This window comes from Acomys russatus, chromosome 10 (genome assembly GCF_903995435.1).
Source record: "Acomys russatus chromosome 10, mAcoRus1.1, whole genome shotgun sequence".
Lineage (NCBI taxonomy): Eukaryota > Metazoa > Chordata > Mammalia > Rodentia > Muridae > Acomys > Acomys russatus.
This window is the reverse complement of record NC_067146.1, coordinates 40,210,750-40,235,661: the sequence shown is the minus strand read 5'-3', so window position 1 is coordinate 40,235,661 and position 24,912 is coordinate 40,210,750. Positions and strand designations below refer to the sequence as shown.

The 24,912-nt window shown below is 41.1% G+C and overlaps 1 protein-coding gene across 8 annotated transcripts in view; it reads left to right on the top strand.

Moving 5' to 3' along the window:
* Positions 1-24,912, top strand: part of Adam22 (ADAM metallopeptidase domain 22) — a 221,883-nt gene that overhangs the window by 131,596 nt on the left and 65,375 nt on the right. For all 8 annotated transcript variants that reach the window (XM_051152033.1, XM_051152030.1, XM_051152036.1 and 5 more), the window contains exons 5-7: positions 16,853-16,935; positions 22,834-22,897; positions 24,416-24,485. In XM_051152033.1, coding sequence (XP_051007990.1) covers positions 16,853-16,935; positions 22,834-22,897; positions 24,416-24,485 — 217 coding nt within the window. The remainder of the gene's footprint in view (positions 1-16,852; positions 16,936-22,833; positions 22,898-24,415; positions 24,486-24,912) is intronic.

Sequence of the window (24,912 nt, the reverse complement as noted above, 5' to 3'; positions counted from 1 at the left end):
GCTTAGGAGAGCCTCTCTTCTTCATCCCTGGGTACCAGTGAACCCACCTATAACATATGCCTAAGCTATATTTTAGCAGCATCCTGGGACTTTGGCTGCATATACTAGGTTACTTAGGCTCTTTGCTTGACTTATAAATTGTTTATATCTTTAGAAGTAACTTTCAATTGTTCAAAATGTTTATATTTAGCATTTTAAAAGTTCTAATCATATGTTTGTTGGTTTGAATTTGTATTCCTTTGTGGTTAGTGCAGTCTACAAGGTATTGATTCTTTTAAAAGTTGGCCTGGTATTTAAAGGAAGTAAAAAGGTTGGTGATCTCTGAGTTGCCATAGTCACTTATAAATCATGAAACCAGGGTCACACTGTTTCAACCTCCTTCTTCATTTTAAAGGAAAATAGCAAGAGAAAGATGAATAATAGACTCATGCCCCGAGATAGTTTCTGAAAAGCACTGTTTTTTATACTCAGTATCTTTTAATTTTGTAAAAGATTATTTACTTTATGTATATGAGTGCTCTATCGTCGTGTACACCTGCATATGAGAAGAGGGCATAAGATCCCAGTATACCTGGGTGTAAGACTCCATGTGCTTGCTGGGAATTGAACTCAGGACCTCTGAAGTACAGACAGTACTCTTAACCTCAGAGCCATCTCTCCAGCCCCTTGGCATCTTTTAAAATCCAACACAACAGTAAATATATTCTTGTCTCTGTCCAGTGTGGTAATGACTTCTTCCTTACCCTTTGTGCCTGACTCTGTCCTGGGCAATTCTATAGTCTTTCAGGTAGGGGAGAAGGGACTTGACTCCTGTAGGACTCAGGTGCAGGAGAGTGGGGAGATGCTGCCAGGGAAGCTTCACTTGGCTGTCAGAAAGACTCTATTTATCCTTCTTCAAAGAAGCAGTACATGGAAGAAGGATAAAAGGGAAGTAAAATTAAAGTAAATTAAATGCAGGGTAAAACAGATAAAAAAAATACTGTATTTCCATTAATGTTTTCCTTTATGCATCTGTTTATTTTTGTTTTATTGATTCAATGTCTCATGTAAACAAAGTTGGCCTCAAACTTACTATGTAGCCAAGGATGGCCCTGAGCTTTTGACCTTCCTGCCTGTACCTCTTTAAGCTAGGCTTGTGGGAGCGTGACACTGTGCCTGCTTCCCTTCCCTGTCTCTTGTTTTATTAGATGGCTTAGCAGTTAAGAGCACTGGCTGCTTTTCCAAAGGACCCAGGTTCAATTCCCAGCATCCACATGACAGCTTATAACTGTCTGTAACCCCTGTTCCTGGAGATCCATCACCCTCACACAGACATACATGTAGGCAAAACACCAATGTATGTAAAATACAAATAAATAAATTATAAAACAAGAAAAAACTAACAAAAATTGCATTCTTCCTTCATTATAGAGATACCTAATATGTTTTCTTTTGCTATGTGTGTCTTTATTACCTTGTTCATATCCAAATATCCAATAAAGCATAAGGTTTCAGGTAATATATACTTTTTGTGCTAAAACTCCATGTAGAGCAACATATTGAAAGTACATTATTTATAAAAAAAGATGCTGTGATGTGGTAGTTTCCTGGAAACAGTTATAATGCCATGTTTATAATTGCATAGTCAAGGTATGTGGCCCGTGCTGATTTTCCATTCTCCCAGCTTAGAACCACGTCTTTGTGAAACTGGTGAGAACTGTCTCCATATGGCAGTGATTTGTTACAGGGAGGCTCTTTGTGGGAGCCGGAAGTTTTCGGTAGCCTTATAAGATGTCTGTTGTCTCTGTGGCTGGGTGGCAGTTACCTGACAACTGAAAAATAATTTCTCTTGACTTGGAATCTCTGACTTAATAACAAAATGGGAGATCTGCTTTCCCATGCTGTTTGGTAAAAGTAAATGAGCAATTTGGTATGTGTGAGCATGTATGTGTGTGTATGTGTGTGAAAGCGTGTTTGTGAGTGCATGTTTGTGAGAGAATGTGTATCTGTGAAAGTATGTATATGTGTGTATGTATGTGAATGTGTGTGTATGTGTGTGTAAAAATATGTGAGTGTGCGTGTGCAAAAGTGTGAATATGTATGCTTGTGAGTGTATGTATTGTGTGAGAGACTGTGCATGTATGTATTGTGCGTGTGTGAGAATGTATATGATTGTATATATTTGTGAGTGTGTATGTGTGTGAGTATGTGAGTGTGTGTGAGTGTGTTTATGTCTGTGTGTATATGTGTGAGTGTGTGTCGGTGTGTGTATATATGCATGTGAAGGTGTATATGTAGATGTGCCCAGAGGAGAACGGGTTGAACTCCGGTGTCTTGGTCAACTGCTTCTCACCTTATGCACTGAGCCAGGTCTCCTCCTTGAGCCCTCCTTGAGGCCTGTATTTCAGGCCTGTGCAGCAAATCCTTGTAACTGCCAGGCTTTCTCTGCAGCCACTAACTGAGAATTCCATTTTTCTTTCTAAAGATTTGTCAGTTTCTGTTCAGATGTAGCTGATGGGCAGCTCAGTCTCCATGAGGGTTCTCTAGTAAGGGGAACAGGAGCTATCTCTGACATGGACTCTGGTGCCTACTATTTGATGACTTTGCCCAAGTGAGTAGCCTTACTGGGCCACAGAGGAGGAGGATGCAGGCAGTCCTAATGTGATCTGATAGGCTGGGGTCAGATGGTAGGGGAAGCCCCCCTCTCAGAGGACTAGGGGAGGAGGATAGCGGGAAGAGGGATGGAGGGTAGGAATGCGAGAAGATGAGGGAGGGGGTTACCATTGGGATGTAATATGAATAAATTATACAAAATAAAAAATTTTAAATTGTCAGTTTGTTTTGTTTAGTATGTGTATGCTTCTGTGAGTTTATGTACATTACTTGTGTGCACATGTCCAGGGAGGCCTGAGGGTGACAATTGGAGTTACAAGTAGTTGTGAGCCAGTTGATGGAGGGAGCAGAAATGGGGGCAGGGACAGGGGGAGGCTGGTAAAAAAAAAACTCAGGTCCTTTGCAAGAGCAATGAGAGTTCTTTTTGTTTGTTTGTATTGTTAAGACAAAGATTTTTTTTACCCTATACAGTATTTCACTTAGAGAAAACCAGTAGCCTACCAGCTGCTCAAAGCATAGCCTCAGGGAGGCTCTGGAAGGCACCTCCTGCCAGAATTCCCTTTATGTCTTATGTACACAGTCAGCAATGCCCTTTCCCAGACAGAGCCCAGACCCACTGCAGCAAGTAGGCAAGGGGCTCCCACAGAAGAGAGCTACAGGGGCTTTCCCACCAGAGTCCCATCACTCCAGCAACTGTTGCAGCCCTTCCCAAAAGGTCGCCAAGTTAGGAGGCGAAAACAAACAAACAACTAGACCAGAACATGACAATAAATTCTAGGGCAGCAGCCAGTGGGAGCTGGGTTCCTGGAACAGGAAAGTAACCAAATGAATAAATGAACAAATGAATAAATAAATAAACATTAATTTCTAGGTGAGAATGTGCCATCTTTCAAAAACAAAACAAACCCAACTCATAAAATAATATAAAGGCATTTTTTTTTTTCAGTTGTATCAGCTACAATCTTTTTGCAGGCTACCATACCAACTGCACACATTTATAGCTTGTCCAGTTGTTGCATTGGTTGTGTATTCTGTGTGAGGTCTTGGCTATGAAATAGTTAAGTAAAAACCAAAAAGAAAGACCTCTTCTCTTGGGAGTTTTACTAAAGGAGGCAGAAAAAGGGCAGGTGGCTCAGCAATTGGCCCTGGAGCCTCTTCCATGGCACTGTTCATAGGAAGTAGGGGGATGGGAACAGGGAAGAAGAGTAGAGGACCAAACTCAGACAGATTTTTTGAGAAGCATTGGGTAAACATGGCTACTATGGTAGGTCAGCAGTGGACTGGTCCCTGGAGATCCTGCTCCATCCTATGGGCTACAGAGTTATTCCATTTGAACATGATGACAGAGATCGAGGGCCAAGTATTCTCCAGGCAAAGGGTCTCTTCAGAATGTCAGCATCTCATTAGATGATGCCTGACCCTGAGACCGTCAGACCAGCCATCCTTAAAGTAAACCAGAACCATCCATGGATGCTGGATATCTTCCTACCCTAGGCAACTGCTGAGATTCATCTGCACAACCTGTCACCAGTGTCCTGCAAACAGCAGCCATTCTGTCAGATGCTCCAAGGAGGGAGAGCTTCTGTCTCCAGCTTCCAGCAGGGCACTGCTTGATGCAGGAACAGCAGTGACAATTCATTCCAGACTCCAGGTTCCTGAGGACTTTAGGTTCCCTCAACTGCTTCCCACAGGGAGGAACTCTACATCAAGTGTCATGGGCTCCTACTCCCTCCAGAGACACACTCATGGTATCTAGTGCGGCCGGACTCCACAGAATCCTGGGGTGGGTAGTGGGAGTGTGACAGAACTCTGACCTGTGATGTTAATCACCACAGAGGCTTAAAGGTCACCAAGATGGGCCAGGGCAGGGGAAAACATGTCAGGGATGGGATAAAACTAGCACCATATGTACGTCCCTATCACCTCTTCCAAGTCCCTTGAGTGCCTTCTGTGGGGACTGCAGCTGTGCTGGGGGAAATACTTGAACTTGCCTCTTACCTGCTGCTTCCTCAAAAATCTGTAGTAAGTGCTGTTTATGAGTAAGCCTCCAGCCTCTAGTTCAACAATGGTAAGTGAAGTTATAAGACACCAGAATAGCTGGCTACCCGTTTGAGAGTTAGGTTAATTGTATTTTAGTGATATTTCAAAAGAGAGAGAGACCTCCAGATTATAGAATGAAAATATCTGAGTATAAAAACTTGCCTGGATATATTTAAAGAAGTGAGAAGTGGAAGAGTATTCCTGCAAAATTCATGTCTGGAAACTAGAATGTTCCAGGTGCCATCAGGTTTCCATGAAGACACACTAGACTCACACCTGGGATCCTTCCAAGGAGGGAGTGCAGACACTGAGACACAGTGACAGACACCCAGGGAACATTTGGTGTGAAGACCCAGAAAGATCCAGAGTCACGTCTACTACAGTGAGGTCGTTGGCAGCCACTGTAGGTTAGAAGAAGTCAGGAAAGCTTCATTTCCCCAGAGCCTTCAGGGGAAGCACAGCTCTGCCAGCACCTTCACTTTAGACTTCGGATCTGGGAATGTGAGGAATAATTAGCTGTTGTCTGAAGCCCACCTAGTTTCCATTGTTCCTTTTGGCAACCGAAAGGGGCTAATAGAGAAGAGGCTTGTCTTTATTTCATTATAAGCAACATAGAAACCATGAGTGTATCTAGTGGGGATGCTGAGCCTTCATGCAGGAGACAAGGCTGAGTTCACTTCTCTGGAAATGCCTTTGTGTCTCAGAAGACTTTAAGGGTTGGTCACTAAGGGCACTCATGAGCTTGAGCTCCTGGGAGCCACCATGTCATAGTCTTCATGCTTTGTTTTCCATACCTGACATCACCCAGGGGAAATCAGTGGAACAAAAGACTCTTGCACAGCAGTAAAAAATAGATGTAAGCTTGCTGTGTCCCCAGTGTGCAACTTGTTGTTAAGCCAGGAGCTCCTAAGAAAATTATCTGCCCATGTTGTGTGATGGTCACCCTCTCCTAATAACACTAACTCCTTCCTTATTACTTTTATTCCTACCACACTGGTTTTTTTAGTTTTGCCTATTTCTTTTGGGTGGAAAATGTTGCTACAGTAATACTTTCAATGTAGATTTTTCTCTCTGATCAAAGAACCCTGAATTTTTTTTATAATGTATTTTTTAAATTAATTTATTCTTGTTACATCTCAATGTTTATCCCATCCCTTGTATCCTCCCATTCTTCCCTCCCTCTCATTTTCCCATTATTCCCCTCCCTTATGACTGTTCCTGAGGGGGATTACCTCCCCCTGTATATGCTCATAGGGTATCAAGTCTCTTCTTGGCAACCTGCTGTCCTTCCTCTGAGTGCCACCAGAGAACCCTGAATCTTTTAAAATGAAACTTTTATTATTTGTTTTGTCAGGTAATTTTAACTCATGAATTTTTGAAATGTTTCCCCTCCCCTTTCTTTTTTGAAAATAGCTCCCCCACACACATTACATATCCTAGTTACAGTTTTTCATCCCTCTACTCATCCCAGTCATCCACCTCCCATCCAGATCCACCCTTTTTCTGTCTATCAGATACTGCTTGGTTATTCCCACAGTCTTGGTTTCACCATTGCACTAGTGTGTAGGCTCAATTTTCTTAACAATTATATTTTATTATGAATTTGTTAACCAAGCATACCTCCTTTACAACCCAGCTAACCCAAACAAGAGGAAAAAGAGATTAAAGAACACAATAATGAAACTGTAAGGATATCAGTTCCAAGGAATGACTCTCCTGGTGCTGTCAGCAGGATTTCTTCTGCTGGAACCTGGAGCAACTGGAACCCGGAGCCCAGAGGCCCGAAAGCCTTCCCTCAAGTGGTTCTCCCTAGGAGTGTTTTGAAGTGTAGCAATGAACAGTCAAAACATGTCAAGTCTCCAAAAACACCTCTCCTCCTGTTTTTGGCTCACATATATACCTCCTCTCAGAATTTGTTCAAGTATGTTTTTCAGCTGGTAACAAGCAAGCTCCCCTACAAAGTGGTTCGACTTCTAAGGGGATAAACACCACCTGCTCTCTCACAAGTCTGTTCCTCATCCCACACTTAGGATCTAAACAAAAAACATCTTTATGTCTGCTTCACTAGTGAGTCTGCAGGCTGAACACCATTGTAGATCAAAGGGTTTGTGGCTGGCTCAGTGTTTGTGTTTTGCTTTTCCTGCCTTCCTGTACCAAAGATGGTGCACATGGGGTGAAGGCTCTGTAGGCACCAGCTTGACACTTCTTGTTCTATGAGTTGTGTTGGCATTTTCTTCAGTAGTGAGGACTTGTCAGCAATTTACATGCATACATACACACACACACACACACACACACACACACACAGACCCCTCTCTCTCTCTCATAAAGTTAAGACAATTCTAACTATTGAATGACTTAGCTTTTGATAGTGGAAGGAGAATAATTTGAATGCTGCTTGAGCAAAACTGTATCCTGGAATGAGGTGCCAAAAACAGTTAGTTACCTAAAGGTATAAGCCAGTAGCATAAAGGAGTACAGAGCTGGCTGTGATAAAATGGACAGTATGTGTTTCCTTCAGCTGACTTGTCTTGCAAGAAAACAGAAATGAGGAAAAGGAGCCTTACTGTTCAAACTTTTCACTTTTGAGGAAAACTGGAAATTCAAGTTTGACACTCGTGTCTGAGATCGTATCCTGTTGGCAATATCATGTAAGCAGGCAGACGACAGACCTCAGGGAGACAAGGCACCTGTGCCTCATGGCATTAGCAGTAGCCACATGCAGTGGTTAGTTTTAGTCACCCACATCATGCACTCCGCACAGCTGGTAAGGAGTCTGGCTGAGGCACTGTCTTGATTAGTTTGGCCTGTGAAGGATTTCCTTAATTACACTAAATCAGCTAGAAGATTCACTCTGAATGTGGGCATCACTATGCTTGGATTGGGCCCTGGACCAAATGAAACTGAGAGAGGAAGCTGAACACTAGGCGTGCATGCATTGATTCTCCTGCTGCAGACCTTGGGTGTGACTGGCTGCTTCAAGTTCCTGCTGGCTTAAATTCTCTGCAGTGATGGACTGCACCCTGCAACTGTGAGCTAAAGGAAACCCTTTCTCTTCTAAGTTGCTGTTGTCAGGATGTTTTATCACAGCAACAGGAACAAGACTAAGACACCACACTATCAACATTTTTCTAAATGTGTATCTTCAGCCTGGATTCCCAGAGGCCAATAGTGGAAAGTGCCAAGGTATCACTGTGCACATAGCGAGCTTGTTACTCACAAGAAATATCCCTCTCCTCTCTCCTCTCTTCTCTCCTCCTCCTCTCTCTTCTTCTGTCTCTCTGTCTGTGTCTCTGTCTCTCTCTCTCTGTCTCTCTCTGCCTCTCTCTCTCTCTCTCTCTCTCTCTCTCTCTCTCTCTCTCTCTCTCTCTCTCTCTCTCCCCACCCCATATATATTTGTGTTTACTTGTGGCAAGACAATGTTGGGTGTTGGTCTTCACTTTCCCCCTAATTTAAAGCAAGGTCCTGTGTGTGCTCCTGCCTATGCCAGCCTATCTGACTCATGAGTGTCTAAGGATTCTCCCGCCTCCTGTCTCCTCCATCACTCTGCTATGGTGTTACAGACATGTACTCTTCCACATCTCATTTTCTGTTGGTTCCAATCGGGTCCTCATGCTGGGGTGGCAAATATTTCACCCGCTAAACCGGCTTGGCAGCCCAAGTGTTGATGGGTGCCAGGTCTGCTCTTTGAGAATCACTCATGTAAAAAGATCAGACCCTGTATCAGGACTGCCTCCATGGGAGGGAGATCTGGACTTTTTTTCTTGTTAAACAGGAGAAAGAATATTTGTCTCAGCCATCATGAACTATGCCATATGTCACCAAGAACAGTGACCAGGAGATGCTATGCTTGGTTATTCTCTGAAAGATCTGTCATTCTCATGCCCACTGCATGGGGTGGCCTCATATTAACTGTTTTCAGATTAATAGTACCAAATATGGCTTTTTCATGCATGGAATCTTGTACAACTATTAAAAAAAATCCCAAGGCCTAACTTCCCTGAAAGTCTGATGGAAGAAGGCCCAAGGAACATCCTGGGAATTTGTTGTTTTCCAAGCTCACTATGACACTTCTGAGTGAGCTTTGGTGCCCTGCTATTGAGCAGCTTTTCTCTCATGCAGTTTCTCAAGCACTGCACCACAGTGAGGCCCCTAGAGCCTCGACAGCATACTGATACCCATATTCCACCTTCAGAGAGAACAGTTGAACTCACTGGAGGTTGGGCCTGGGCACTAGGATTTTTAAAAACTCTTGGAATGCAGGCATGACTAAGTGTTGTCTTAAAACATTACTACAGTGTGTGTGTGTGTGTGTGTGTGTGTGTGTGTGTGTGTGTGTGTGTTCACCATGACCTGTGTGTGTTTTGAGATTAGAGGACAACTTGTAAGAGTTGGTTCTCTCCTTCCACAGTGATGGTCCTAGAGACTGAACTCAGGTTGTCAGACTTGGTGGTAGGCATTTTTAGCTACTAAGCCATCACACCAGCCCAAGAGCCATCACTCCTCTCTACTGTAATCCTGGAGTATGGAGAATGGAGAGTCTGTTAAAATGCATGGACTAGTATTTCACCTCAGAGCTAACTAAAGAAAGTCTCTAAGCAAGACATTTATAATTTTGCATTTTAAGTCAATGTCTTTCCTCCATTTCTCTCTTTCTCTCTCTCTCTCCCGATCTCCTTCCCTCTCCCTCTCTCTGTCTCCTTCTCTCTTATTTCTTCTGTCATCCCCTCTTCATTTTGTTATGTGATAGAATCCCCTGATGAGGCATCTTCAGTAGCTATGATGTCTGTTTTACTAATGAGCATCCTGAGATTCAGAGCACATCTCTCTTTAAAAAAATGCTTGGGATCATGAGTATATATCAGGCACATGTTAATCTGAAAGAGACATAGTCTGCTTGATTAAATAAGACAGAAACAGGAATGCAGGAAGAGGAGATAAAGCAAGGTTTAAAAATTACAGTATCTAGAAAAGGAGGGGAATTTGTGAGAAGCAGGAGCCCTGAAAAGGCTTTTGGAGAATGTGGCAGCTCAAAAGAAACGGTCCCTTTGAAGCTGGAAACATTACCGAATTTCCACTTGAAGATCCAGGGGGCAAATGGTCTTGGTGCTGATGGTTTGCTCCAGGGCATTTCCTGCTTTGAGTTCTTATCATTTTACAATCCAGGCTGTGTAACTTCCTTATGTGTTATCATCTTTTTTATAATGAATTGTATTTTCCTTTCGAGAGCTTGTGGGATAACTTTGAATTTTATAAATAAATCATTGTTTTGGATTTCCTAGAATAAAAAAATTCTAATAAGTTTTTGTCCAAAGAAACCAATAAATAGACACAAAAGTGCAGATCTTTTAAATAGTACTATCTAATTAGTTAAAACTAAACATCTGTACTTTTCTGACTGTGTTTATTGTGTCAAGATGTATGAAGGACGTTTTATGCACAGTGGATTTAGTCTTGAAAAAGGACAGTAAGAAATAGTGCTGTGACTGACAGCCAGATAAAAAGCCTGTCTCTATGAGGATTCACTGGAATTTCCTCTTTCTGCAACATCTGTCTTAGATTATTATATATGATATATAACGCCTGCTTCCACAGCAGCTGGCTCCTTAATGTCAGATGAAGCTCTGCAGAAACTTCATACTTAGTTAGATTTGAGAAAGTTGGTATAAGTCAATGAGTGTTCTGAAACATGTGATTCTAACAGTTTATATGTGTGTGTGTATGTGTGTATGTGTGTATACATGTACACCATAGTATGTGTGTGGAGATCAGAGGACAACTCGTAGAAGTTGGTACTGTTCTTATTTTTAAAATTTTTAAAAAATATTTTTTACATATGCATTATCTTACTACATTTATATACAATAAACTACCTACAGCAAGAAGAACCACAAAACAATCAGGAATTATATATATGTTACATTCATAGTCTTTTGGCTATTTGTATTTGGCAGCCTTAAAGAAAACATCTTTCCTATCTTGGTGAGTCTAAAATTCTGACTGTAAATCAGTATCTGTCATATTTCATCCTTATCAACTTAAAAGATCTATCTATACCTAAAGTATCTTAACCCCTAAACAACTAAGCTTAATTGCAAAACTAAACTATCTGGTCTTCAACCCCATCAGAGACTTGAGAAGGAATAAAATTGATTACATGAGTATACAGGGAGTGCAGGTTAGTAGCTTCCCAAATGAGAGGACGACAGAGACAGTTTGCTGCCTGAACAGTCACCCAGAACTCTCTATAATGTTGGAGCATCATCTTCAGCCTTCTGGCCCAGTATATCTGACAGACATAATTGTGAGGCAGGAACTGTTGAGGACTTGCTTACCCTGTGTTGGCAGAGTTTGGCAGTAGACTCTGCCTGCATCCAAGCTTGCCCTTTTTAAGGCAGAATTCTGTCTGTGGTAGAAGCGAGCACATCTTATACCATGTGGAATTAAACTGTGGTTATCAGGTTTGGTAGCCCATGTCCTCTCCCCATGTCATCTTGCTGGTCCAAAACACATAACTTTAAATAGAATGCAGTTTCTTATGTTCAACTGCAATGTATAGCATAATGCATTGAGTGTATAGAAATATAATTATATTTGTCTCTACGATTTATGAAACTTAAAATGCAATTGCTGTTTAGGGCACTAGACCAACATTTATTAACCCTATGTATAGGCCATCACAAGTACATACAAATACATGAAAGGGTGTTTGTTGCATCATTGTTTACAACAGCAAATTTTATCCAACTGTGTTTTGGGACAGGACTATAGTGAGTTATTATTGATCCCATAACGGATCAAGTTTGCTTTAAAGGAAGAGCAAATCAGAAGATAAATGCTGTGAATGATATGCATTGAAAAGGAGTTCTTTGTTTTATTTAAAAATTTTCATGTAACATAATTTAGTAGTGTTTTTCCCCCCTCATCCTCTCCCATTTACTTCTCACCTTTCTACCTGCCCAACTTCATGTTCTCTCTTACTCTCTTTCAAAAAATCCACACCACAACACAAACTCTAAAATGAAAACAAACAAACAAAAACTAATAAGACACACATACACAAAATCCCCCCACCCCCCACATGCACAGAAACCACAAAAATATGATTCAATTCATTTTGCGTTGGCCTACTAGTCCTGAACATGGGGCCTGCCCTTGAATGTGGTTGATCTACCCAGTGACAGTCCATTGGAGAAATGGATTTTACCTTTGACAGCAGGTATCAGCTATTATAAATAGCTTCTTAGGGGTGGGACTTTGTGTCTAATTACTGTCTCAGTGCTGGGACCCCTTCTGGCTTGAACCTGTGCAGGTCTTCTGACTCTTCTACCCTTGCCACAGTCTCTGTGAGTTTATATGTGCATCAGTCCTGTTGTGTCTAGAAGGCATCTATTGCCCCTGGCTTTGACACTCTGTCTCTTTTTCTGCATAGATTCCTGAGACTTGAGGGGAGAGGTTTGGTGAAGGCATCCTGTTTAGGACTGAGTAATTCAAAGTCTCTCATGTCTGCATAATATCCAGTTGTGGCTCTTTTGGTTATTTACAATATACTTCTAGTTGAGTGATGCACTGATCTAGAGGTGTGGCAGCATGTCTTTAGGACTTGTTTTACTCCTGTGTTCCTTTCATAGAATAATAGTATTAGGTTTTCCCCTAGGGCTAAGACTTATCTAGTCTCGGGTTTTCGGTCACCTTAGCAATACTTTAACCAGGTTTGGGCTCTACCTCATGGATTCGGCTTTTAATCCAACCAGAAAGTAGTAAATTAATCCCATAACACTTGTGCCATTATTGCACCAGTATATGTTGCAGGTTGGTTGCTGTTGCAGGGCACAGTGTTTGCAGTTAGCTGAGTGATCATGATGATTACTTTTCTCCTCCTGTACCGTGCCTGGTGCCTTCTGGTGCAGGACAGCAGGAGCAAAGCTTCTAGTTGGGCACCAGCTCAGCGTCTCCATGTTTGATGATGTAAATAAGTGTTGGCTTCAGCGATAGCCTCTTACCATCAGGTTTTGGAGAGCAACCAATACTCTTGGCAAGAGCCTGTGATATTTGGGGAGGAGGAGGAGGGTGGCATCTGTGAGCCAGCAACGCAACCAGATAAAACCCATTTTGTTGTTGTTGTTCTGGCATAAGATATTTGGTTGGGGAATTGTCTCCCCCATTATATGATGACTCCACTGAAATTCCTTTTATATATGCATATATTTTAGGGAGCTTCTGCAGTAGAAGAGGTTCCCATATGGTTTTCCCAAAGGCCTTTAATATTGGTTGTCCCTCCCCATATTCTCTCCCTTCCCCTGCTCTCCCATTCCCTACCCCTTTACCCCTCTTATTCTAGTTTCTTCTGTATCTCTTCATAACACTTTGTTCTATTCCTCCTTCCTTGGAAGATGGTCCATCCTCTCTAATCACTCACTGGGTACTTAACCTCTGTGATAATTTCGCTTGTAGCACACATATCAGAAGCCTAAAATTTAACATTTAGATATAAGAGAAAACATGTGTATTTGTAAGCAGTATAGGGATTGCAGGATTTCTTTTAGAATGGCTATTAGAATTTAATCCTTATATAGATATTCTGTAGACACAGTATATCCCTAATATGGTACCCAAACTCTTTCTAAAAGTTTATCCTATTGGAGGTAACTATGGTTTTCATAGTGTATGTGAGGGATGTAGTTTTACTCTTTACCTTATACAGTATAAATTTTTAGCACTTTCATCTAAATTTATATCATTTAAAAATAATAGACAAAATACTTCTTAAAATATAAAATTACTGAATTTGGTCATTTATAATAGAATATAATACATTTAATCAAGACATTTCATTAACATTGAAGTATTTTATTTATAATAAGTATTATCAGACATATTAAAAGAAAATCAACATTATTTCTATCTATCTATCTATCTATCTATCTATCTATCTATCTATCTAATGTTTATTGGTGCTTTTCCTGCATGTATGTATGTGTATCATGTGCATATGATGGCAAGAAGAGGACATCAGATCTAGAAGCAGAGTTACAGGTAGTTGTGAGCCACCACACAGGTGCTGGGAATTGAACCCAGGCTCTCTGCTAGAACAACCAGTGCTCTTAACTTCCCCTGCTTCCCTTACTGTCTCATTTAAGTCATTGTTGATTTGTGGTAAATAGCATCTGATACATTTATAAAAGTAAAACGACCTTTTACCATTATTTGGATGAATTACATATGCTACCAACTGAAGGCCTTATAAACTGCACTGTGATAGGCCAGGCTGAGGAGGTCTCTCCCTTATAAATTGAACTGTGATAGGCCGGGCTGAGGAGGTCTCTCTTGCTCCTGTTTATGCTTCTCTTGAAGTGTCACAAAAACATTCAATAATGAGTCAACCACACTGAGTTCCTCTTTGCATTTGCAGTGCTAGGCTTGTGCACATGGGCTCTGATCATATACTGTGTTTGGATTGACTCTCATTTTTTCTGAATTAAAAATTAATTGAAGATCACTCTCTATTTCTAATCATCTAACTCTCCCCCAGTGTAGTAGGGGGCTTTAGAAAATGAATTATTTGTCTTCCTTACTGTTACACTAAGATATGCTTCCAGAGTGGTGCGTGTTTAAACAAGACTTTAATAATTTATAAAATATTTCTTGTAGCCTATTCCATTAGCACCCATCCTCACACAGTGATGGGTGAGTTCTGTTCTTTTCTGATCTGATACCATAGTTATTATGGAAAAGATTATTTTCTTTTTTCATCTTTTTGCTTTCTTCTGAGACCTCCGAGGAAGAAAGCTGTTGAGTGGAAAGAAACGCTTTAAACAGAGCCTTCTCTTTCTGTACAGATCATCTCATTGACTATTGACTTTTTCGATACGGTCTGTATGAAGCTAGTGTTCTGATTTCTTGTACAATCAGATACGTACAGAAAATAAGAGCTATCTGAGTCATGTGTTAATCACGTGTTTGCTCACACATTTGCAGTGGAATCTATGGAGAGTTCACCATTCTTGTAGTTTAGTGGAGAGTATTTATACTTACCCTGTCCCTAAAAATAGTAGAGTAGGATAAAAGTGTGAAGTAAACCAGTCAAGGAGAAAGCTTAGACGTGAAGTACGTAAACCACAAGCCCTAGGTCCAACTCATAAGTAGTGTTTGGAAAATAATACAGGGTTTGTATTTGTCCAAAGTTTGCATCTCTCCCTGGTGCCTTCCAGGATAGACAGCATTGAGGCTTAAAAGTTATAGCCTGTCAGAATACACAGTAATGGAGCCAAGTCCCAATGGATACATGTAAAAAGCACTCCTGCACCTAGGGCTCAGGAAACCTTGCAGAAAGATTTCTAAGAGCCAGAGCATCATGGAGTTTTCTGGGAGATTGTTTTTCACAGTAATGTGAAAATACTTGGTCATAAATACTGACCAACACGAGTGCTTTACCATGAACCAAGCAAAGACAACAGGAGTAGACATACTGAAGTGGACAGGGGTAAGCCTACAAGGCCTCAACCCTACACAAAGAATTATGAGCATCAGAGGAATGCTGAAAGTAGGAGATAGAGTCTTCCCCAGGAAAGTGCAATTGGATAACACCAACTGACTCTCCAATAGCAAATGGTCAGCCCTGAAAATATAGATAAAGGTACTGTTATATAGACTAAGAAGGTTATATTTAGGAATATATATGCAAATACACATATGCTTGTAACAGCAATTAATAAAAAAAGAAGCCAGGATTTCCAGAGAGAGCAAGGAAGGTATATGGAAGGTTTAGCAAGAGGAAAACAAATGGAAAAGTGAAATAATTATATTATAATCTCAAAAATAAAAGAAAAAAGTTACTGCCTCCTGAATAATGTAGAGATGGGACAGTTTCTTTCGGGATTGATGTTAGAATTTAATATGATTATGTATGTAAATCAAAGGAGAAACAATAGCAGTAACGACAGCAAATGCTGAGTGCTTATCATGGCAAAATATGTTCTAAACCCTATGTGTATTAGCTCACTTAATCTCACAACTGCCCAACAAGATAATCCACTCTAGTTGGCAAATACAGAGACTGAGCATTCCTAGCTGCTATGGGGTTGGTTACTCATGAGCAGTGGCATCAGGCCTGCAGCCCCACTGCCTCTCTCCTGTGTCTTCCTCCTCTTATTCTCACCTGTTTACAAGTACTGGGAATTATAAGTAGGGTTAGTTTTTTTCAGGAAAACTAGAGCAGGTAACATTTCCCCTTCAGTTACCCATGCCATCAGTCCATGCTGGCTTACTCTTTTTTTTTTCTTTCTAATCTTATAACAATCTAATGAGAAATTCTCTGTCACAGAATAATAAATTAGTTGGAGAATGGGAGAGGCGATTTAGAGGAGAGCTTTTCAAAATTTTATGTGCATATAAATCACTACAGACTGTTAAAATGTAGATTCTGATATGGTAGGTCTGCTGGGGCGTGGGGCCTGTGTCTCTAAGAAGCTGTGATCCCTTCCATACTGCTGTGGTCTCTAGACCATGCTCCCAATATCAAATATTTAAAGACAGCACCATAGGATGCCAGATCGTCGGAATGCCATTTCCTTTCTAATGGTGTTTAAAGTTCCTAGCAGGGCGTGTGGCTCATGCCTTTAATCCTAGCACTCAGAAAAAAAATGGTGGAGGGCAGAGAGAAAGAAAAACAGAAAGAAACAAGTTCCTTAGTTGAATTCAGTTGATGTGACCAATTGCCGAAGACATGGAACTGTTTAAAACTCTGCCCCTAGACTGCTTACCAGGAAAGCAATTCCCAGTTAGAGAAAGAACACTATACACTTAGCAAGAACACCACAAAAACATTTTCCTGCATCGCAAGAATCTAATGATTATCAAATGCATCTAGCTTCTTTTTGTTCATCTGAATGTTAAATTACCACCTCAGTCTTGCTCAACATTGATTCTCTCAGAGGGTTGATTATTAAAGCTATCCTGGGGCAAGGGCTATCTACTTACCTTGGCTCTTCTGGTAATGCCTGCATAAAAGCAAAGTTCAGCCCCTCCTTATTACCATGCTTTTTGCTATGGTGTCTGCTTGGTAGGCACATTTATGAATAATTCTTTTGGAGTTGGCTGAATAATGCTAATCTGGGTGATGGAACATGGTGCAGAGTAGCATATATGGAGGTGCAGTGTGAGAGCAACACAGCAGGTGTCCCTGGCTGGCCAGGCTAATGCCTTCTCTTTCTGTCCCTAGGGAGGAGAACACTGTTACTACCAGGGCCAGATCCGAGGAAACCCTGCCTCATTTGTTGCCCTGTCAACATGCCATGGACTCCAGTAAGTGCCACATTAATTATTTATACATTTGCTATTTCATAGCTTTTCCTTATGTTTAATGTACTAGTAGAGTGTCTCAGCGTTCCAGAAGTCAGGGCCTTGAAATTAGGCTGCGGTACAGTGATACTTGAAACCTGTTTTTAGTTTCATCTAGATTCAAGCAGGAGTGGCCTGGGCCACTTTCCTGTTCCTGGGGATGGTTAGCCCCTCACAACCAGTTCAGCCCCCCCACTTATCCTTGATTGAAGTCCGTATATTTTCATGGAATGAGAGAAATTCTAGGAGATGAAGATCCATGGCTCTCTGCACAAAGACAGGCTGCAGAGGACCTCAGAAGATCCTTGTTCAGCAGGGACCCACAGTAACCTACAGCAGCCGAGGGAGGACACACAGGGCCCCAGAAAGCACCGCAGAACAAGTTTGTCCCTCCTCACTTCCCCTCTCACAGCTTTCACATCGCCTCCGAGTGGAGTGCTTGCTGATGGTGAACCCAGAAGCCACCTCTCCCTATTCTATCCGTGAAGATGATGCTTGCAGGGCCATTTGATTTTTTTTTTTTTTTAAATGTTTTATGGCCTCTTGAAGACCAACCTATCTCCAAGCACTCTATTTAGACTAAATCATTCAGTTCCTTCTGGCTTATTTTACTTTTGCGGGGGCGGGACACAGAGTGAGCTAGGACTTAAATTACTTTTAAGTTTTATTGGTAGATAACAGGATTTTTTTTTTTAAATAATGAATTAAAAATGTAGCCTTATTCATCTAATAAACTGTCACTGAGCATCTCCTGTGGACGAGGCAATTTTAGCATGTGTGAGTCCCGAGACACAGTGCAGCCTGGCTTCATCTTGTGGGAAATGATAGGCACACTTGTTTTCTTTGAGAAATGAAAACAAAACAAAACAAAACAAAACAAAAAAACATCAGAGCAAAGGAGCTGAGGTTTGGCACTGAAGGACAGGTAGATCACGCAGGCTCCAAAGGTGTGTCACCTGCAGAAGTCGAGTGGGCCCTGTGACAGACTTTGAGAGAATCTTCCAGTGGAAGTTATAGATTTTAAATCTACAGTGGTGATGAATTGAGATAGGCGGGAGAGTTTGGCTAGTGGCCCAAGTGACACTCTGGCCAGGCTCTGGGGAGAAATGCATTAGACCCGTAGATGGAGAGACTGCCACCCAAGACAATGGCTAGAAGAGGCAGGCTGTGTGGCTGTGCAGTGCAAAGCTTCCGCATGCTTCTTATGATAAGTAAATGGATATTTATTTTACATGTCACTTGAGTAAAGATTATTATGACATGGTGTCTGTGTTTATTATGTGAGGGCTTTGATTTCCTTACCAGATGAAAGAAATATTGGAGAGCCGGGCATGGTGGCGCACGCCTTGGGAGGCAGGGACAGGCGGATCGCTGTGAGTTCGAGGGTAGCCTGGTCTACAAAGCGAGTCTAGGACAGCCAAGGCTACACAGAGAAACCCTGTCTTGGGGGGAAAAAAAGAAAGAAAGAAATGTGGACATAATTTTCATAGTAAAACCGATATAGCTAATCTCAACACAGCATGGCTGTCAGCTAGGGATAGTATGTTTGACCTTCCTGACATTTATTACAGCAAATGTGTGTTGGAGAGAGGAGTGACACGGAAATCAGAGGCCTTTTCCCTTTTCTCTTTTACTCCTAGAATCTCAGCCATGTCACAATGTGAGCATCATGCTTTTTGCTTTTCACTTGCTTCCCCATTTCCCAAATGGACAGGGTGTTGTGAGAACCAGGAGGACGGACGGTGTGAGCCTGTTTATGGGTCTGCCAGACGTGGGAGTCTAAACAACAGCTGGGTTCCACCTTTACACAGTCATTTAAAGAGAGTAGGAGCTATGCCTTTCCAGATCCTGCCCAGTTGCTTTAACTCAGCACATTTTATATCTACCTTTAAACAGTCACTTAAAACCTAAGCAGAATGAAGTTAATGGAAAGTTGGTGATGTGTCTACACATACTGACAGGATTGTGTACAACCATATTTGGGCTTTCTTAGATGGTATAAGGAGGTTTTGTACTTTTTTTTAACTGATGAACTATTACCAATATGGTTTTACTTCTGAACACAATGTTCCTAGTAATATTTTGTAGAGATATTGCTGAACATTAAAAGAGATAGGCTATCTCAGTGTAAATGGTTTAGGTATAGACTATATCTCTTCATGCATAATTCATCTTTTGTAAATGACCAAGTGTATACTGAGGCTTATTCATGTTTCTGATTTGCTGTATTTAGTTGAATAACAGAAAATGGGAAAATTAGATTAATAAACCTTTCTATAGAATCAACAAGGGTACTTTTGTACACATTCAAAGGATTAATAGGTAATATTTTGATCTATATATGTTTGATGTTATGACAAAATCTTGTAACTATGAGACTCTTAAAAAAAATGAAGTCAAACATAAATTTGTTGCCCTCTTGTGGAAATTTGCAAGAATGGCTGCTGTTTCCTTTCAAAATCTTATTTTGATTCAGCTTTATAAAAATTTAGCTCAACTGTGTCATGATGGCTTGGTTCTAGCTATAAGGTTTACTTGTTATAGGCTTACCATTGATTATTATTATTATTATTATTATTATTATTATTATTATTATTATTAATTATTGTGTTAGTAAGAGCATGTTATGAGGAATCAGAATTTTCTAAGTACAGATAATTTCAGAATCTTTCTACTTCATGGTGCTTTCTTATACAACACTTGCTAAAAACCAATTAAAACACGTGATTTTCCCATTAGACATAATTCTAGGTTGCTTTCCATTACTGTGAAGAAACACTGACCAAAAGCAACTTGGGGAGGAAAGGGTTCATTTCATCTTAAAGACTATAATCCATCCATCCATATTAAAGGGAAGTCCGGACAGGAACTCAAGTCAGGGACCAGGAGGCAGGAACTAATGCAGCATTATAGAGGAATGCTGCTTGATCTCCCTGGCTTGCTCAGCCTGCCTTCTTATAGAACCTAGACCCATCTGGCCAGGGGTGGTACTGCCTACAGTAAGCTGGGCCCTCCCATGCCAATCATTTCTCAAGAAAATATTCCATTGGCATGTCTACAGGCCATTCTAATGAAGGTAGTTCAGTAGAGATACCCTCTTCCTGAGTAGGTCTTGGTTTGTGCCTACTTTGTAAAAACTATGAAAATATTGGGACTCTAAATGAGAGACGCATGGGAGAACAGCAAAATAAAAGGATCCAGAGGGTCCTAGAAATCTACAAGTAGAACAATATGATAGGCAGATTTGGGCCCAGGGGTCCCGCTCAAACTAAGGCACCAGCCAAGGACAATACAGGAGGTAAACTTTAAACCCCTTCCCAGATCTAGCCAATGGTCAGAATATTCTCCACAGTTGAGTGGAGAGTGTGATACGACTTTCTCACGTACTCTGGTGCCTCACATTTGACCATGTCCCCTGGAGGGGGAGACCTGGTGGCACTCAGAGGAAGGACAGCAAGTAGCCAAGAAGAGACTTGATACCCTATGAGAATATATAGGGGGACGTAATCCCCCTCAAGAACAGTCATAGGGGAGGGGAATAATGGGAAAATGGGGGGGGGAAGAATGGGAGGATACAAGGGATGGGATAACCATTGAGATGTAACAAGAATAAATTAATAAAAAAAAAAAAAAAAAAAAAAAAAAGAAAAATACTAACACTGTATATAAACAAAGCAGTCTCTTGCCATATGAACTTTGACAAAGGTTAATGGTTATATAATGTAGATGGATGAGGCCAGTTCCTAGCAGAAATAGAGAGAATAATGTCTGTCATATTAGGTCTGTTTGGAGGGGAATCCATATATATATATATATATATCATATTGTAGTATATTGCTGACTGCACTGTTTATATATAAATATGAAATTCAGTATCATCCAAATTTAGAAAATACGTTTATCTTTGAAAACTGTGCAGATGAGATGTGAGAATTTAAACCATGTTGAAAATGTTCTAGCAGGAATGAAAGAATTTAAATAGAGCCAGACCAGCTCAGAGAAACCAATAGATTTCATAACATCATTAATGAGAGACAAGCAATATTCTGTGTTGAACTCCTTGGGTGTCATGTAAGCATTTTTTACCATAAACTGAAAAGTTAATGTGGAGGAGGATCACAGCTCTGACACCTGATTTCGGTAGAAACACTATTTTAACCAGAGTGGTGTCAGGACCTTTTTGAATAGGAGTTGAAACCATATGTACCTTCAAAGCCCCTGTGGTGGTTGGTGTGAGGACCCCTATAGGCTCATGTATTTGCCTTCTTAGCCCCTAGTTGGTGGAACTATTTGGGAAGGATTAGATGTGGCCTTGTTGTTGGAAGAGGTGTGTCACTTGGGGTGGGCTTTGAAGTTTCAAAAGCCCATGGCAGGGCAGTCCCCCCCCCCACCCTGTCTCTCCCCTCCTCTCCTCTTCCCTTTCCCCCATGCTGCCTGAGGATCAGGATGTAGCTCTTAGTTACTTCTGCAGCACCACGCCTGCCTGTTGCCATACTTCTCGCTATGATGATCATGGACTAACTCTGAAACTATAAGCCAGCCCCTGATGAAATGCTTTCTTCTATACGTTCCCTTGGCCATGGTGTCTCTTCACAGCAATAGATCAGTAACTATGGCATACCCTTTGTAGGATTTTAAATAGCAGGTAGTCACCTCCAGCTTCTTCCTGTCCCCTGCCTGCTAGGACTGCCCACTGTGTTTCTTTTGCAGCTGTTGTTATTTTGTCTAATGTCAGTGCTGTCTTTACAGTGCTCAGGTCAAAACTTTGGAGTCCTTGTTGATATGTTTCAGGCAAAGTCCAAATCAAGTTTCTCAACCAATCTTTTTGGTTCTACTTTTAAAATATATCTAGGCTGAGCATGTGGCTCAGTGATATAACATGTGCTAGCCTGTGAAGCCCTGGGTTCAGTCCTAAATGGCAGAAAGAAATAAATTTCTTCAAGTGTATATATATACTCTTGACACATAGACACACAGACACACAGAATTTGGCCAGTTCTCATCACTTCTGTCATTACCACTGTCTTCTTTCTCTTGGATTGATATAATAACCCATTCTAGCAATCCCCACCTTTAGCCTTGTTATTCTAAAGAATATTATAACACAGTAGTAGCTGCAATAATTATTGGAATATGAGGGAGAACCATGCATAAGGGCTCATGCCTGGAGTTCTAGCACTTGGGAGGCAGAGGCAGAAAGATTGCTGTTAATTTAGAGCCAGCCTTGGGGAAAGACTGACATTCTGTCTCAATAAACAAACAATAAAACAAAACAGGGAGAAGTTATTTCTTCTGCTTAGAAGCTGGTATGACAATCTTATCTCTCAGAGTAACAGCCAAGGCCCTCAGGAGAGACAGCTGCTCTGTGCCACCAGGCCTCTGGTGGGATGTGTCTACTACTCTGTCCCTGGCCATTCTATGCCCACCGTGTTGCCCTGTTGCTGTCCCTAGATCATGCCAAGGGTTTTCTTACCAGACAGTGTCTGAAATGCCCTATGTACAAGTGTAGGTAGGTGGTCATCCTGAAGCCTTGCCCTGAACTCCCAGGAGAAACCAATTGCCTTCTCTCTCGGCTCTCCCACACCATCTTCCCGCGACAATTCTTGATTTCCATCACGAAATTCACATTTACCTAACATACTTCCTTTGTTATCATGTGTTTACTTTTTGTTTTCTTTTCTTTCTTTTCCTTTTTTAAAAATTATAATTTATTCAGATTACATCCTGATTGTCATTCCCTCACTTGTATCTCTCTGGGAAATAGGCACTGAATATAACTATTCCTGTGCTACTGACCCTGAAATGATCTTGCTCTGGATGAGACTTGATAGCCATGTCTAATTATTTTCTTGTACTTGACAGTGGGATGTTCTATGATGGGAACCACACATATCTCATTGAGCCAGAAGAAAATGAGACCTCCCAAGTAAGTGCTCTGCTTGCCATGCAAATGTCAGTGTTCATGTGGGGGGGGGCAGTTATCTCATATGTTTATATTGTTAGGACCATGACCACACACACACACAGTACTGAGAAAATTAAGCACACAGTTTTTAATATCTAATTTTTCTCGCTCTTCCACTCTTATGTTGGAAATACTTTCCCTGTAGTCTGTTCTGAAACCACCACTTCTCTCCGTCGCATCATGTGCCGTATCTTAGACAACCACACCAGATAGCATAGACTGTGTGGCTTATACAACAGAAAGTATTTCCTTACAGTTCTGTAGGCCGTGACACTAAAAATCAAGATGCCAAAAGGTTGGCGTCCTGTGGGGTTTCTCCTTGTGTTGCCTTCCTGCTGTGTTTTTATTTGGCAGAGAGAATTTTCTGGTCATGTCTTCTCTCCAGATGAGGACATGAGTCAGGTTGGATCAGGGTGCCGTCCTCCAGCCTTCATTTAACTCTGTTTCCTCATCGGCTCTATCTCCAGCCCTCAACATGGGCTGCTATGAGCCTGGGGTGTGATATAGACATTCAATCCATAGCAGATAAAAGCCCATCTTTTCTAGATTTCACATTTTTCTACTCTGCATGTTGCTTTCAAGGCTTGATGCCAGTGAAGTTTACAGAAACCTGGGACTTCTTAATTTTCTTTTATTAGGAGTTGATACATTTATTTGCTACAAATCAGGAAAGGATAACATTTAGACTATAATGGCCTTGTTGGCCTTTGGCTAAGGACATATCCATAATAGACTACAGGGAAACCACATAGATTTCAATCCTTGCTTTGCATATACAAATGAGCTTCCTTGTTTCATGCAACATTGGGCAAAAGTTTACAGAGGAGGTAATTTTACAGGTATCCACATTGTTTTGCTACCTGTTAAACAACCCTATTTGGGAACCCATCTGACTTGTGTACCTACTAAGACAGCTCTATCACTATGCACGGCACTAACATTTTAGAGGTTATATATAACTTACATACCATGACATTCTAATTCTTTTTTTTTTTAGCAGTTAGATGCAACCAGATGAAGTCATTTGAATGTTTTGTAATTTTCCTTGGAAGAAAAAGCATTGCATTGTCTTTTGCTTTCTAGAACTGTCTGGGTCAGAATTCTGGGCATGCTTGTATCTGTCACCTTGCTCACAGGTGTCACCAGGGCGGCTAGTAGCTCTGCAATCACTGCCTACCTAAGCTATCTGGCTCCTAAAATAAGGGCAAGGATCATGGAAGGAGCCAGGCAATAGCCCATTTTCCTAGATGTCTTACAGTCCCTTGGGGGAAATACAGCCATTCATTTACGTTCCATTACTGCCTATTTAGCTCCTAAGCCTGTGAGGCATCTTGGTTTTAATCATGGCTGTAGCGCTAGAAGAATGCAGTGAAAAGTAAGGGCTGTGCAGTAGACCTGGAGAAGCTGTGGTCTGTGATTGGCGGAGCCAAAGATGCGCGCTTTACTTGTGCTCAGTCTCTGTCCTTTGTGTTATTTCAGGAGGAGTCTCGTTTTCACTCGGTTTACAAATCCAGACTGTTTGAATTTCCCTTGGATGACCTTCCATCTGGTATGGCATTCATATTGAGGATTTTAAAAAATTAGAATCCAGTTGTTCAGTTACTACTTGAGAACCAGTATATATACTAAACAATAATTGGCAATTGCTCGGGATGTTTTAGAGGGGCTGTCAAGTTGCACCAAATGAGAAAATAAAATGCAAACTGGCTTCTTGTTTACAGTGGAGACATTCAGAAAGATATGGTTTAGGCACACAGAAGGAACACTTAAAAAATTAAGACTTGACGTGAGGAATTAGAAGAGAAATAATTGTAGAGAAAAAATGGAAAATGGTGTGAAAATCCATCCTTGTGGTGAAGTGAGGGTTTCGTGAACACAGGCATGAATCATCCCCCATGTGTTGTTTTCTTCATCTCTCCTTTTCGCTCTAGCATTTTAAGCAAGCTATTATAGTTTAACACTTTATATAATTGTAT